Here is a 13281-nt window from a genome sequence, read left to right as displayed (position 1 = left end):
ATTGGCATAGCTAGTGAAGCTCATTAGCCAGTGGCTATAGCGTAACAAACATTTTGGACATATCTAAATTTCCTTTTTTGCCTTTGCGAAAAAACTTCGGAACGCCTTTTTCGAATTATTTTTGCCTTGAATAAAAACTTCAGAATGTGTTTTCCAAATTTTTTCCAAATTTGAACTATAAAAACTTCGAAAAACGCGTTCCGAAATTTTTATTCAAGGGAAAAATTGTTATTTTTGGGGGAAAAAAGAATCGTGGGGCTGGAAGAGAAGCTAGCTAATTTCTTCATTACTGTGGTATCAGCATGGGAAAATTGCTCTCTCGGCCCCCTATGTTGCTCTAAGGTCCCCTTTTTTGACCAAATTACTCTTAGTTAGTTTTGGAACTTGCGTTTCGAAATGACTTTTTTTCAAAAAAAAAAATATGAAATTTCGGAAGTTACTAATTTTGGAATGTACGTTCCGAAATGACTTTTTTCCAATTTTTTATTTTTTATATATTTCGGAAGTTACATTCCGAAATTAATTAATTTTGGAACGTACATTCCAAAATGAACTAATTTTGGATTGTAGAATTCGAAATTAACTAATTTCGGAACTTACGTTCCGAAATGGTCTTTTTATTTTCAATTTTTTATATTTCGGAAGTTACAATCTAAAATTAACTAATTTTAGAACGTACGTTCTAAAATTAAGCGTTTTCAAATTGTATCTTCCAAACCATCTTAGATACAAAAAAAATCTGGGTTATTCAGCATGGGCCAACATGAGCCCCAAATCTCAATGGACCTTCAATTAATAAAAGCCCATTAGAAAATGAAGAAAAAAAATTCAATGTTTTCTCTTTAGGTTCTCATGGTTCTTTTTTCCCTTTGGATTTTACTTTTTTGCCCTTCAATAAAAATTTCGGTTTTTACGATCCGAATTTTTTTTGCCTTGAAAAAAAAATCCGGTTTCTATTAACCGAATTTTTCCTGAATTTGAATTAGAAAAAACTTCAGTTTCTGCGAACCGAAATTTTTATCAATTACAAAATTGGAATATTTAGAGGTATAAAAGATAATGAAGTGACTAAAGAGAAAATATAAAATAAAACAACCTTGTTATTGCAAACATATACTTTCTCGGCTTAATTAGTTTATTGGTCCCTTAAAGACATTTTAGGTTTTACAATGGTCCCTTAAAGAAAAAAAGGTCCGGATTGGTCCCTTAAAGACACATCCGCTTCTCACATTGGTCCTTTCCGTCAATTTTTCACAAAAAACGTTAGTTTTAGTTGACTGAATTGTGGATGTCGTTAAGTCTAAGCGGTCCACCAAAAACCTTATTAATTTTTAAAATTTTAACAATTGGAATTTTTTTTTATATTTGGAGTTAAAATTTAACAAAAATGATCAATATGGCAAACTTATATGTCTTTAAGGGATCAATTCGGGCCTTTTTTTTTTCTTTAAGGGACCAATCCGGACCTTTTTACCTTTAAGAGACCATTGTAAAATCTAAAATATCTTTAACGGACCAATACATTAATTATGCCTACTTTCTCCAAAACCTCAGTATGATTTAAGGGACCAATACACTAATTATGCCTACTTTCTCCAAAACCTCAGTATGATTCATGTGTTGTCTGAGTTCACAGAAGAAGACACAAACCTTGTAAAGTAACATTGTTTGACCCTTTCGAGAATATCAACTATGGGATTCTCTTTAACAGTTTCATTTGGTTCAGATATTGTGCTCAGAGCCACTCATAATCAAACCAGTAGATTAATCAACTCCAAATTATTATTCTGCAAAACACAACACAAGAACAGCGTCGGTTTCAACCTCTCAAACCAAAAGACCAATCACACAGCAATTTTTGTTAGCAAGCAAGAATCAATTGAGTTCGATGAGAGAAAGAGCCCAAATGAGGTAACACTAACACACCCATTTTTATAATTATATTTTTTTTCATACAGTTGCTAAAAAGATTACTACTTTTTTGCTTATGTGTGATGAGAATTGTGAATGTGGAAACCCATTTGTTTGTGTTTTGTTGGACTGACTCAAGAGTAGCTAGCTGCGTGTATGTTTGGTTCTGCGGTGAGAAAAAATTGATTTTGAGTGAATGGGTTCTGTAAAATTGATTTCGACTAAAATTGAGTTGAAGGTAAAGTGATTTATGTTTCAATACATTTATATAAAAGTGTGTTGAACAATAAATTTGAGTGTAAAAATCAATTCTAGAATGAGAAGCTACAATTTCTAGTTTCAAGTAGAATCAATTTTGGAGGCGAAATCAATGTAAACTAAACTGTTAGCTATATTGTGTTTTAACTTTTAGTGCATTGAAATAGGGTTTTGAATGAATAAAGCTCCTTCACCGTGATGGCAGCACCGTAATGATTTTTTATGTCTCCTAAGTTAAGCTGCAACCACCACTGAGTCTGCACCAACTATATTTGCCTGTAATTCTCTGTAATACCAAGAATTGCAACACGATCACAATTGTTGTTAATTAAAACCTTGCAAAGGATATGTATATGATGTAAACTAGTACCTATATTGAATGAATTAAAGAAAAGAAAACAGAAATGAACAATATAGCTAACACCCCATCCCTGATTACATTTGCAGTGGATATTCTTTTTTTTTTTAGTTAGTGTGCATGTGTTAAGATTTTCGGTTAGGGAAGCTGAAACAAGTGACAAAATAGTGTGTGGGTTTTGGCATTGTAATGAGTAAGGTTGTGCAATTGAACTTAGATCGTTGAGGAAGTAGTTGCAATCAAAATCTGTGAAGATGATAGTGGGGTCTTTGCTGAGGTTTCTTTTGTGGAAGCTAGAAATGATAATAGTTGGTGAATTTTAATGAGATGGCCAATTTGTGACGAGACTTTAGCATTTTTCTTCACCTTATCTTGGACCTAATTTTTGAAAAATCGTACTCATATGATAATATTTAATTAGAAGTTGTGTATATAAACACAAATCTTCATCCTGTCTAGAAATCTTACATATAATCTTCCCTCTAGTGGGAACTGATATCTGCTAAAATTATTTATAGAGTAACCTAAGATAAGACACATTTATACAAGGGTTCATTTCTTATTGATTAGTTGTGAAACTTAATTTCTTTTAATAGGGCTTGAAATAGTTACGGGCTTCTAGGATTCATATGATAATTTTATGCTATGAAATGTATTGTTTCTGAAATTTATTTTCATTTTCATGTTGTGCTTTTTTTACATTGCACTTGGTGGTATTGATGATAGTCAATGCCATGGATAAACCACATTTGGAATTTTGGTGAAGTTTTTTTCAGCAATGCAAGATGCAATTTATGATGGACAGTGTTACGGGACCTAGGGTGTATTATATTTAGTTTTGAGCAATGTTTTTGGTCGCTGATGGCGGACATGGAGAAAAGCCAAAAATCCGCCATTTTAAAGCACCATAGAATGCCATACCTTTGCAAATTGGCCATGGCAGGTGTCAAACAATCTGCCATGGCCGATATTCAACAACACTAAAGGAAGCGAAAACGAAATCATAGCTCAAAACTTTGCTCGTAATTGACCTTATAACATCGGTTCTCTAGAAAATTCTTTCTGCGGGGAGTTCTATCTAACCAATTCCTTTGCATGATTGCATCTAACTATATACAAATAATTATTTAGTTCTCAGTTTTTTCTTTTATTTATATTACATTGCAGGTTAAAGAAGAGATCAAACAATGTTATGAACTCATAAACAGAATAGGAAGAGGAGTTGTATATCTAGGTTCTTCTAGGATGGGCTCGGGCCATTCACATTATGTGCAAGCACAAGAATTGGCTAAAGAGGCAAGTAAATTCTTACAATAGCTTCTGTTATGAACTCATACTTTTTATTAACCAATAATGTTTTTCCTGGCACAAACAATTGAGACAGTGAAAAAGTTCTTTATAAGTTATTCTTATTTTTTTTCTCCTGAAGTTTCTTCGCAGATAGCAAATCTTTTGGACTGCACTACATGGTCAGGGGCTGGACCAGGACTAATGGACGCTGTTACTCAAGGCGCTTTGCTAGCGGAGAAACCGGTTGGTGGATTCAAGATAGGAAAAGAAGCTGGAGAATGGACAGCATCCAACTTTCATCCATACTTACCATCAGAAAATTACCTTACTTGCAGGTGATCCACCACCCTTGGTTTCGCATGTTTTTTCGTCAAACCTGACCCAACCCGTGTACAACCCATGATCATATCGTTACATTCAAATTGGTGATCCAAAATAAATTTGACTGCTCACACTGTGTTTAAGTTCAGGTTTTTCTCTGCAAGGAAGCACGGGCTGGTTGATGCTGTAGTGAGGAACAATTCATTCGATAAAACTGCTGTTGTTGCTCTTCCAGGTGGGATTGGTACTCTAGATGAGGTGTTCGAGATGCTGGCATTAATTCAGCTAGAACGGATTGGATCAAAGCTTCCTGTTCCCTTCCTGTTGATGAACTACGATTTGTTTTATTCAAAACTGCTCGACTTTTTAGATGTTTGTGAGGATTGGGGAACTGTCTCTAAAGGAGAGGTTGCATCACTGTGGAAGGTTTGTAACAACAACTCAGAAGCTTTAGCTTACCTGGAAGATTTCTACCGCACTTCTTCCGGTGACGCAAGTCAAAAGAATGAAACTAAATTGCATAGCGCACATGATTCACCCTTTTGATAATTATTGTCTTTCTCAACAAAGCTTGAACTGTAGATACCTAAATTGTTGTAATAAAACCAAGCCTTATGGTTGAATTTTGACATGTGTAGTAGTAGCAAGTGCTACTGCTAATTGCATAAAAACTTCAGATTCTTTCCATAGTCACATACTGTAATATGAATAGTGATTAAAGGAAATGAGTTATCTATAAAGTGTTATATGAATAGTGGTTAAAGTGTGTGTGCGCGCGGCGTGTGTGCTCACATTGACAATTCTTAGTTCAAAGTCCTAACAAGCACAACAATATTGGCGGCCCAACGGCTTGGCGACCAAGGCAGTAGCGTCATGGTTTAAAAGAAATTACTTAACCAGAAGGTATCATTCTGCATTCTATTATGTTTTAACTAAAACTAATAAAATCTTTATTTAAAATAAACATTGTCTCCACAGATTTAATGAATTGACTATATTATTGATTGAAAAGTAAATGTTAAGAAAACTACCTCAATAATTAAATAATTGATCTTAAATTTTAAGTCAAAAATACAATAAGTTTACTAAAATACTATATTATGACTTTAACTATCCTTAAAATTCATCTTAGGCCTCAATATATGTTGGAATGGTGGAGATGAATGTAAATTAATTACAACTTACAATCAAACAAAACTCATCATTAACAAAGGAATCAAAAAATGTGGACAACATATCACCATTTTCAATAATAAAAGTTTAAAGAATTGTCTTTTTTTCTCAACCAAACAAAAAGTATTTTATCTTGTGTAACTTTGAAAGATTTCAAGTTGCTCAATATATATGAGTGACAGAGCAAAAATGTCTTCCTCTCCCATGGACTTAACACTATATTGAGAACTTGAATGACATATGAGATAGTTTATCTCCTCATCAATCATCTCACCATTAAATAACAGAAACCATAGATACTAGGACAATCATGGATATGGTGAGATGCATGCTCAAAGCAAAACAAATACCGAAAGAATTTTGGGCAGAAGCAGTTGCTACCGCAATATATATTTTGAATAGGTGTCCAAGAAAAACTGTTCGAGAAAAGACTCCCGAAGAAGCATGGAGTGGAAGAAGACCTTCGATCCGGCACCTCAGAGTTTTTGGATGTATAGCATATGCTCACGTACCTGATCAACTCAGAAAGAAGTTAGATGATAAAGGTGAAAGATGTATCTTTTTTGGATATAGTCCAAACTCAAAAGCCTACAAACTTTACAACCCAGAGACAAAGAAGGTGATTATCAGTCGAGATGTGACTTTTGATGAAGGAGGAATGTGGAATTTGTCCTCAAAGTCACAAAAAGAGCCGGTAGTAACATCAAATGATTTCGAAGAGGAGAACGAGCAAGAGACTGAACATGTAGATCCAACACCCGATGAGCCAGAAACATCTAATAGACTACAAAGGCAGCGGAGATTACTAGCCAGACTGCAAGATTGTGTTTTGGGGAACGATAACGACCCATCGGATGAAGAGATTATCAACTTTGCTTTATTTGCAGATTGTGAGCCATTGAATTTTGAAGAAGCCTCGGGTGATGAAAATTGGATAAAAGCAATGGATGAAGAAATCAATGCAATTGAGAAAAATAAAACATGGGAGCTGACAGAATTACCAGCAAACAAAAGGCCTATTGGAGTGAAGTGGGTGTACAAAACGAAGTACAAACCTAGTGGTGAGATTGATCGCTTCAAAGCGAGGTTGGTGGCTAAAGGCTACAAACAAAAACCAGGTATTGATTATTTTGAGGTATTTGCTCCTGTTGCAAGGTTAGATACAATTCGCATGCTTATTTCACTCTCAGCTTAAAATAATTGGAAAATACATCAAATGGATGTTAAGTCTGCATTTCTTAATGGTACTTTGGAAGAAGAAGTGTATGTTGAGCAGTATGCAGGTTATGTAGTTCGAGGAAAAGAAGATAAAGTCTATAGATTAAAGAAAGCATTGTATGGCTTGAAGCAGGCACCGAGAGCATGGTACAAGAAGATTGATTCTTATTTTCTGCAGAATGGTTTTCAGAGATGTCCGTTTGAGCACACACTCTATATCAAATTCATTGATCCCGGAGATGTTCTTATTGTATGCCTTTACGTTGATGATTTAATCTTCACCGGAAATAATTCAAAGATGATTGCAGAATTCAGGGAGGCTATGATTAGACGATTTGAAATGACAGACTTGGGCCTAATGTCCTATTTCCTCTGCATTGAGGTCGTTCAACAAAATGATGGGATATTTATTTCTCAGAAAAAGTATGCAACTAATATTTTGAAGAAATTCAAGATGGAGCATTCAAAGCCAATTTCCACGCCAGTTGAAGAAAAGTTGAAGCTGACAAGAAAGAATGATGGAAAAAGAGTAGATTCAACTTATTATAAAAGTTTGATTGGAAGTTTGAGATATTTGACAGCAACAAGGCCAGATATAGTATATGGAGTTGGTTTGCTCAGTAGATACATGGAGGAGCTGCGTGTTAGTCACTTACAAGGAGCTAAGCGGATTCTTCGTTACATCAAAGGTACTCTGACCGAAGGAATATTTTATGGTAGTAATAGTGATGTGAAGCTTGTTGGATATACCAATAGTGATTGGGCTGGAGATTTAGAAACAAGAAAAAGCACGCCAGGGTATGCATTTCATCTGGGTACTGGAGCAATTTCGTGGTCTTCAAAGAAACAACCAGTTGTCGCACTTTCTACGGCAGAAGCAGAATATATAGCAGCAACCAGTTGTGCTACTCAAACAGTATGGCTGAGTGCCCGAGAGCACTGTTTAGCATGACACTTAATTAAAACATTTGTGAGTTCAAAACTTGAAAAATGAATTCATTTGCATTAAAAGGGCAAAATACACATTATAAAAAGGCAAATGAAAAAGTAGGACGGAGGTATCAGATCAGTCAGTCTAATAATTTTGTTTTCCTTTCCCATGCTTGCTTTCTGTGATAGCAATTTGCAAATCAGTCAGTCTAGAGTTCAAATCAGTTTACTGGTTTTTATGAGGGATCAGATTATGTGACATAACTTTGACTCAATTTTAACCATTAGATTAATCACATCCTTGACACCTGTTAATCATTTATTTCTTAAGCAAATCAGTACCCGATTCACAAATCCAAAACCCATATCACAAATTTGACCCGCTGCCTCAACCCGCTTTCGTTTTGCAGGCCGTCGTTCCAATCAGTGGCGGATCCAGGACTCTAGGTCAGGGGGTGCAAATTTTTTCGTCCTTATGAAAAATCTCATGTTTTTCATTCCTAAATTTTGTTCGGTTATTTTTTTAGTCCATAATGACTAATTTATGTTCATTTTAATTTTAATATTATGAACCAAAACTAAAATTCTTTAATTTTATTAGAACTAAAATTATGTATAACAGTAATTTAAAACATAAATTTAGTCAAAAGTAAAATAAAATATAAATATTTAAATTATAGTGTGGTAAATATATATATATAGTTCAAATGTGCAATGTGTTTCATCTTTCATTGCCATAGCTTAATGGTTCAAATGAGAGTGATAATAATGAGGAAGGGTGCAGTGTAGGGTGCAACGCCAATTTTTCAGGGGTGCAAAAATAAATGAAGTATAATATATAGGTGCATTTATCAAATTTGAGGGTGTGCAGTTGCACACCCTAGGGTTAACGTAGGGTTCCGATCACGCTGTCGAAGAATGCACACAGGGTTCTATCAGATTGAATGGATTGTTGTTCTTTTAGCGAAGATGATTGAATGGATTTCAATCGGTGTTATTCCCATACACACAAGGTTGACTAGCAATCTGGACCCTCCATCTTAATTACTTTCGATAAAACGTGCCATATTCCATCTGGATTCATCCAGGTCAACAGGATCGTATGGCCATTAGCGGAATCAAACTTTTAAGAAATTTTTTTAAAAAAATATTTTTAAGTACATCATAGATCACATATAGATCTCCAAAAGTACATCACTTACATAATAATCCATAATCATATTAAGTTCCAAAAGACATAAATATTAGCAATGTCCTAAACAGTTTAAAATACTCAAATCGAAACATAAGTGTTACAACCCAAATATATGATAGGTATTAGGTAAAGCAAGATAAACAGCGTAGCATCTAGCTAATCGCCTCACCACAAATAGCTAAACAAACACTTAAGTTTGTACTGCACATACACATATTAGCTAAACAACTGTGCTTTTATAGGGGGTGCGATAAAAAAAGGCACGCAAGAAATTTATCGGTAGCGAATGAGTAAAAATAGGACGTACGATAAGTTACTACACATTATATTTAGGGCGCGCGAGAAATTTGTAAGTAGTGGACTAGTAAGTGAGTAAAAATAGAGCGCGCAAGAAATTTGTCGGCAGCGGATGTGTTAAAATAGGGCGCGCGAGTATGAGTAAAAATAAGCGTGCGGAAAATTTGTAGGTAGCACACATAAGTAAAAATAGGGCGCGCGAAAAAATGTAATATAATTTATTTGAACTAGCGGACAAAAAAAAATATTGTTATTATTTATGCGTTTCTTGACACATTTTTATTACAAAAATCACACACGGACAATAACTTTAATAATAAAAAAATAATTTAATAAAGTTTACAAGAAAGAAAACAATATCATTTATATTTTAACAAAGTTTTAAATATTATATTCTAAATAAATAGAGACCCAATATTATTAAATATTGTTATATTCCACAATGATACAAATTATAGGATATTGTCACAAGATTAACAGTTTATTAAATACCGAAATCTTGATGGATCTCAATAACATATCAAATGATTTTTAATTTTTCTAATTTTTTTATGGATTATCTATATGATATAAACTTTCAATCCAACAATTTTTTTTTTATAAAATTCGTATTCGTTATATCACTTGATCACGGTGAACCATTAGTCTATTAATTATAGTACTTTGTTATGATGGTCCTTTTGCTGTTAATTTGAATTTTAATTACAAAGTCCAACAAAGGATTGGGTTTACTGCTGCAACGTATCCCACAGAGGAGATTTGGTAGACAGTGTATTGATGGCTTGTATACTCCCAAGGCTAAGAGAAAAAGTTTTCTGCTCTGTGATGAGCCATCAATCAATCTTCTTTCCACTGTATTTATCGCTGTGCCCCTGCGCTATTAGAAAGAAAGAAAAAAAAAAAAAAATCTGAATCTACCAATTCATCTTCATCCTGTTCTTCATCAGCAAAAAAGGTACACTAAATAGTAAATCTATTCTAAATCTATTTCAAACTTTGTTTTTAAAGACTCTGTTTTGTTTAGTAAGGCGAAATATTGAGCTTATAACTTATAAGTTCTATTTAGTAACAATTTTTTAAAGAGTTTATAGCTTATTTTACTAGTTTATAGTTTATTTTCCAAACGCTATTTCAAGTAGCTTATAACCTATCGCTTATCATATTTTCTCCCAATTTTACCCGTACAATCTTACTTGAAAAAATTAAATATTAATTAAATATTTATTTTTTATGTCATTTCATACTTATAAGTTATCCACCATAAACTCATCCGCTATAAGTTAGCTTATTAATCATCCACTATTTTTTACCGAACAGAGTCAAAGTGTTGTTTTCGATATAAAATTACTACTTTTTTATTATCTTAACTTGGTGTCACTGGACTAATGTTACTAGCTTATTGTGACAAGGTTTGGATGGGATGGAACGAACATTGTGACAGGAAAAAGTAGCATGAATGTATGGGAATAAAACCCTTACTTGAAGAACTTCCTTTCAACGATGCTGACTCTCGATATCCTACGGTCAACCGAACGATCGAGTACTTATTGTTTCTTTGAGACTAATGGTTGTACTAAGAACAATTGTCGGTACCGAGAGACGATTACTTGGGGAACTTAGAGAATATATTTTAGATGGAATAAAAAGACGGATATGAATGTGTGTAAGAAATAAAAATATGATTAGGGAGATAATGAGAGAATCATAGAATTAATTGTAATGAATTGTGACAATGAATGATTCAACATAGTATTGGAGTAAACATTGGATTGAAAGTCAACTTTGCAAGACACACGATCAGAAGGCCAAGGGAAGATTTATCTCTAAATCTAATCTAATGTTATATATTCCTATAGCCAATAAATTGACAATTGTTTCAAATAAAACAAATCACCGAATGATAAGTATAAAAATGATTACTCAATTAATTAATGAATCATCAAGTGATAAGAATAAGTCAATGTAAAGAATAACCTTTTAATTATAGTCGCATATAAATTTGTCAAATTACATATACTCAATAAATAGTTAAAATGAAAATAAATAAAATTAAGGTGCTTATCAAATAATTAAATCTAAATTCTTTATATACAAAATAAATAGTTGAACAAATAATAGATTAAGAAAATCAAGTATGTAAAATATTGGGTTGTTACATTGAGCATTCATCAGGTGTAAAACTCAGTCTTCTCGGCATCGTCGTTGCACTTCTTAGTGTTGTTCCCTTCATCAACAATTTAAATTTGTAAATATAACATTAAACATCAAGCAAATTTTTATGTACTATCTACATGCTAATTTACATTCATTACTTAATCATGCAAATGTTTTTTACCTTGTCATTGCCACATCTCCGGTAGTCACTGTTGAATGGTTGGTAAGTTTGACTATCATTGTTAGCTTTCGCGAGATCATCCTCATTCACTGGATTTGAAAAATACCCTACGCGTTTGTTCGCCCTCTTTGGTTGTGTCTCGGTGCGAACAAAAGATTCTTTACTAATTGTTTTTTTCTTCACTTTGGATCCTTCAGCTATGTCTTCTGACAAGGAGATTGTACCAGAGTTTTTAAGTCTCTCCATCTCCTTGTCGATTTCGATCTCGTTATCGACAGCGGTTCTTTGCAAAACAAATTTTTGCTTCAGCTTTTGCCCATTCTCCCCCAAGCTCAGGAGAGTAACCAGAGCTACTGTGGACATCACCATCCTCCCTCCCCTTAGTCGGTGATCGAACAACATGTTTTGAAAGATCTTTGATATAATGCTTGATCATGTCAGTGTTACATACATCCATGCTATCAAGACGGATGTTGAAGTTCTAAAATAATAAAATGATTTACTTAGTTCTTTTTTATTCTACATATTTACTTATAAAGACACAAAAATGGATTGAATGAAAACACACAAAAATGATTTACTTTGTTCTTTTTGGATGTTACGTATTTATTTATAAATACACACAAAAATGGATTCAACGAAAACAACTTTTGATAAAACAGATTTGTACCTCTATAGCATCCATTATATCCCTGAGAGTGATGTCTGTCGTAGATCCAGCATGTGCAACATCTTCAGTAACATGAACCCCACGCTCATGAACCACCTGTAACAAAAGTTTATTAAAATTTGTGAAACTCGTGATATTTCATAAACACGACCTTGATTAATCATTAGAACTTTTGATTTAATTGCTAGAACCTTTGATTTAATTACTAGAACTTATTATACAGCCATTACATTGTCATCCATAGGCTCAGTTGAGGAAATATGCATGACCGAGCCGGTACCATCGTTTTGAGGGTGGATGCTACACAAACACATTTTTCTTTATTAATATCATGGAATATAGATAAAGTTATCAACTTTAAATCGTGTAAATGAAAGTTAAAGTTGGTTATGAATTTACGAATTGCTTCCTCTTGCAGGGCTGGAGACCAGAATGTATTTGTTGTTGAGATCCATTGTTGGAGGATGGAAGAAGAAAAGCTGGTGGAAACGATGAATAACAGATATAGTACTATGGTTTGCTCTGCTCCTTCTTTTGTGTTATAAAGTCAAGTAGCATTTTTCCCTACTATGCTTAGTTAAGTATGCAATTGAAAGCATTAAATCAATCAAAACTAACACTCACATTTAATGCACTTATACCCGCCCTATACCCAACGCACCCCACACATGATTACACAACTTAGTCAAAACTTTTATTTTGATCTATTGTTGCCTCCGGCTCCGTCCATAATTATAAGACTCTGTTACTAATTTTCAATGATTAAATAACAGGGTTGTAACTTCTTAGATTTAGTATATCGGTTTGATTTATCAAATTTTATAATTGAATAATATGATCCGACTACGGTGCGCAGGCAAAATCAGTCTCGCACCGATACACAACAAAAATTTTAACGGCCGGATTTAATCAATGGATGAGATGTAGCTTATTGCAGTGTGCTTTCCCAAAGTGAATTGCTCCGTAAATTTCATTGATCAATGGGATCAATATGTAGCTCATAGAGAAAACATTTAAAACAAATCACCAAATGATAAGTATAAAAATGATTACTCAATTGACAATAAATTGACAATTGCTTCAAATAAAACAAATCACCGAATGATAAGTATAAAAATGATTACTCAATTAATTAATGAATCATCAAGTGATAAGAATAAGTCAATGTAAAGAATAACCTTTTAATTATAGTCGCAATATAAATTTGTCAAATTACATATACTCAATAAATAGTTAAAATGAAAATAAATAAAATTAAGGTGCTTATCAAATAATTAAATCTAAATTCTTTATATACAAAATAAATAGTTGAACAAATAATAGAT

At 33.3% G+C, this 13281-nt stretch overlaps 1 protein-coding gene and 1 long non-coding RNA gene across 2 annotated transcripts; both read left to right on the top strand.

The window, feature by feature from the left end:
• The first annotated feature begins 1595 nt into the window (after nt 1-1595).
• On the top strand, nt 1596-4884 carry LOC123918913. The gene is made up of 4 exons (XM_045971089.1): nt 1596-1911; nt 3695-3823; nt 3968-4152; nt 4288-4884. Exons 1-4 carry the CDS (start codon nt 1693-1695, stop codon nt 4682-4684), a joined length of 930 nt encoding a protein of 309 aa, XP_045827045.1. The 5' UTR covers nt 1596-1692; the 3' UTR covers nt 4685-4884.
• Nucleotides 4885-9643: 4759 nt separating this feature from the next.
• LOC123918916 lies at nt 9644-10415 on the top strand. Its single transcript, XR_006812990.1, has 2 exons — nt 9644-9906; nt 10361-10415. It is a non-coding gene; the product is annotated as an uncharacterized LOC123918916 (long non-coding RNA).
• Nucleotides 10416-13281: the final 2866 nt, after the last annotated feature.

Source organism: Trifolium pratense, linkage group LG3, assembly GCF_020283565.1.
Source record: "Trifolium pratense cultivar HEN17-A07 linkage group LG3, ARS_RC_1.1, whole genome shotgun sequence".
In the NCBI taxonomy this organism is placed as follows: domain Eukaryota; kingdom Viridiplantae; phylum Streptophyta; class Magnoliopsida; order Fabales; family Fabaceae; genus Trifolium; species Trifolium pratense.
The sequence above is the reverse complement of the archived record's forward strand: the minus strand, read 5'-3'. Positions and strand labels throughout refer to the sequence as shown.

What these genes read in the sequence shown, in the direction of transcription:
- LOC123918913 (XM_045971089.1), top strand. Translation starts at nt 1,693, where the DNA reads ATGGGATTCTCTTTAACAGTTTCATTTGGTTCAGATATTGTGCTCAGA. An exon ending in CACAAGAATTGGCTAAAGAG is followed by an intron (nt 3,824 to 3,967) that starts GCAAGTAAATTC and finishes GTTTCTTCGCAG; the next exon opens with ATAGCAAATCTTTTGGACTG. An exon ending in GAAAATTACCTTACTTGCAG is followed by an intron (nt 4,153 to 4,287) that starts GTGATCCACCAC and finishes GTTTAAGTTCAG; the next exon opens with GTTTTTCTCTGCAAGGAAGC.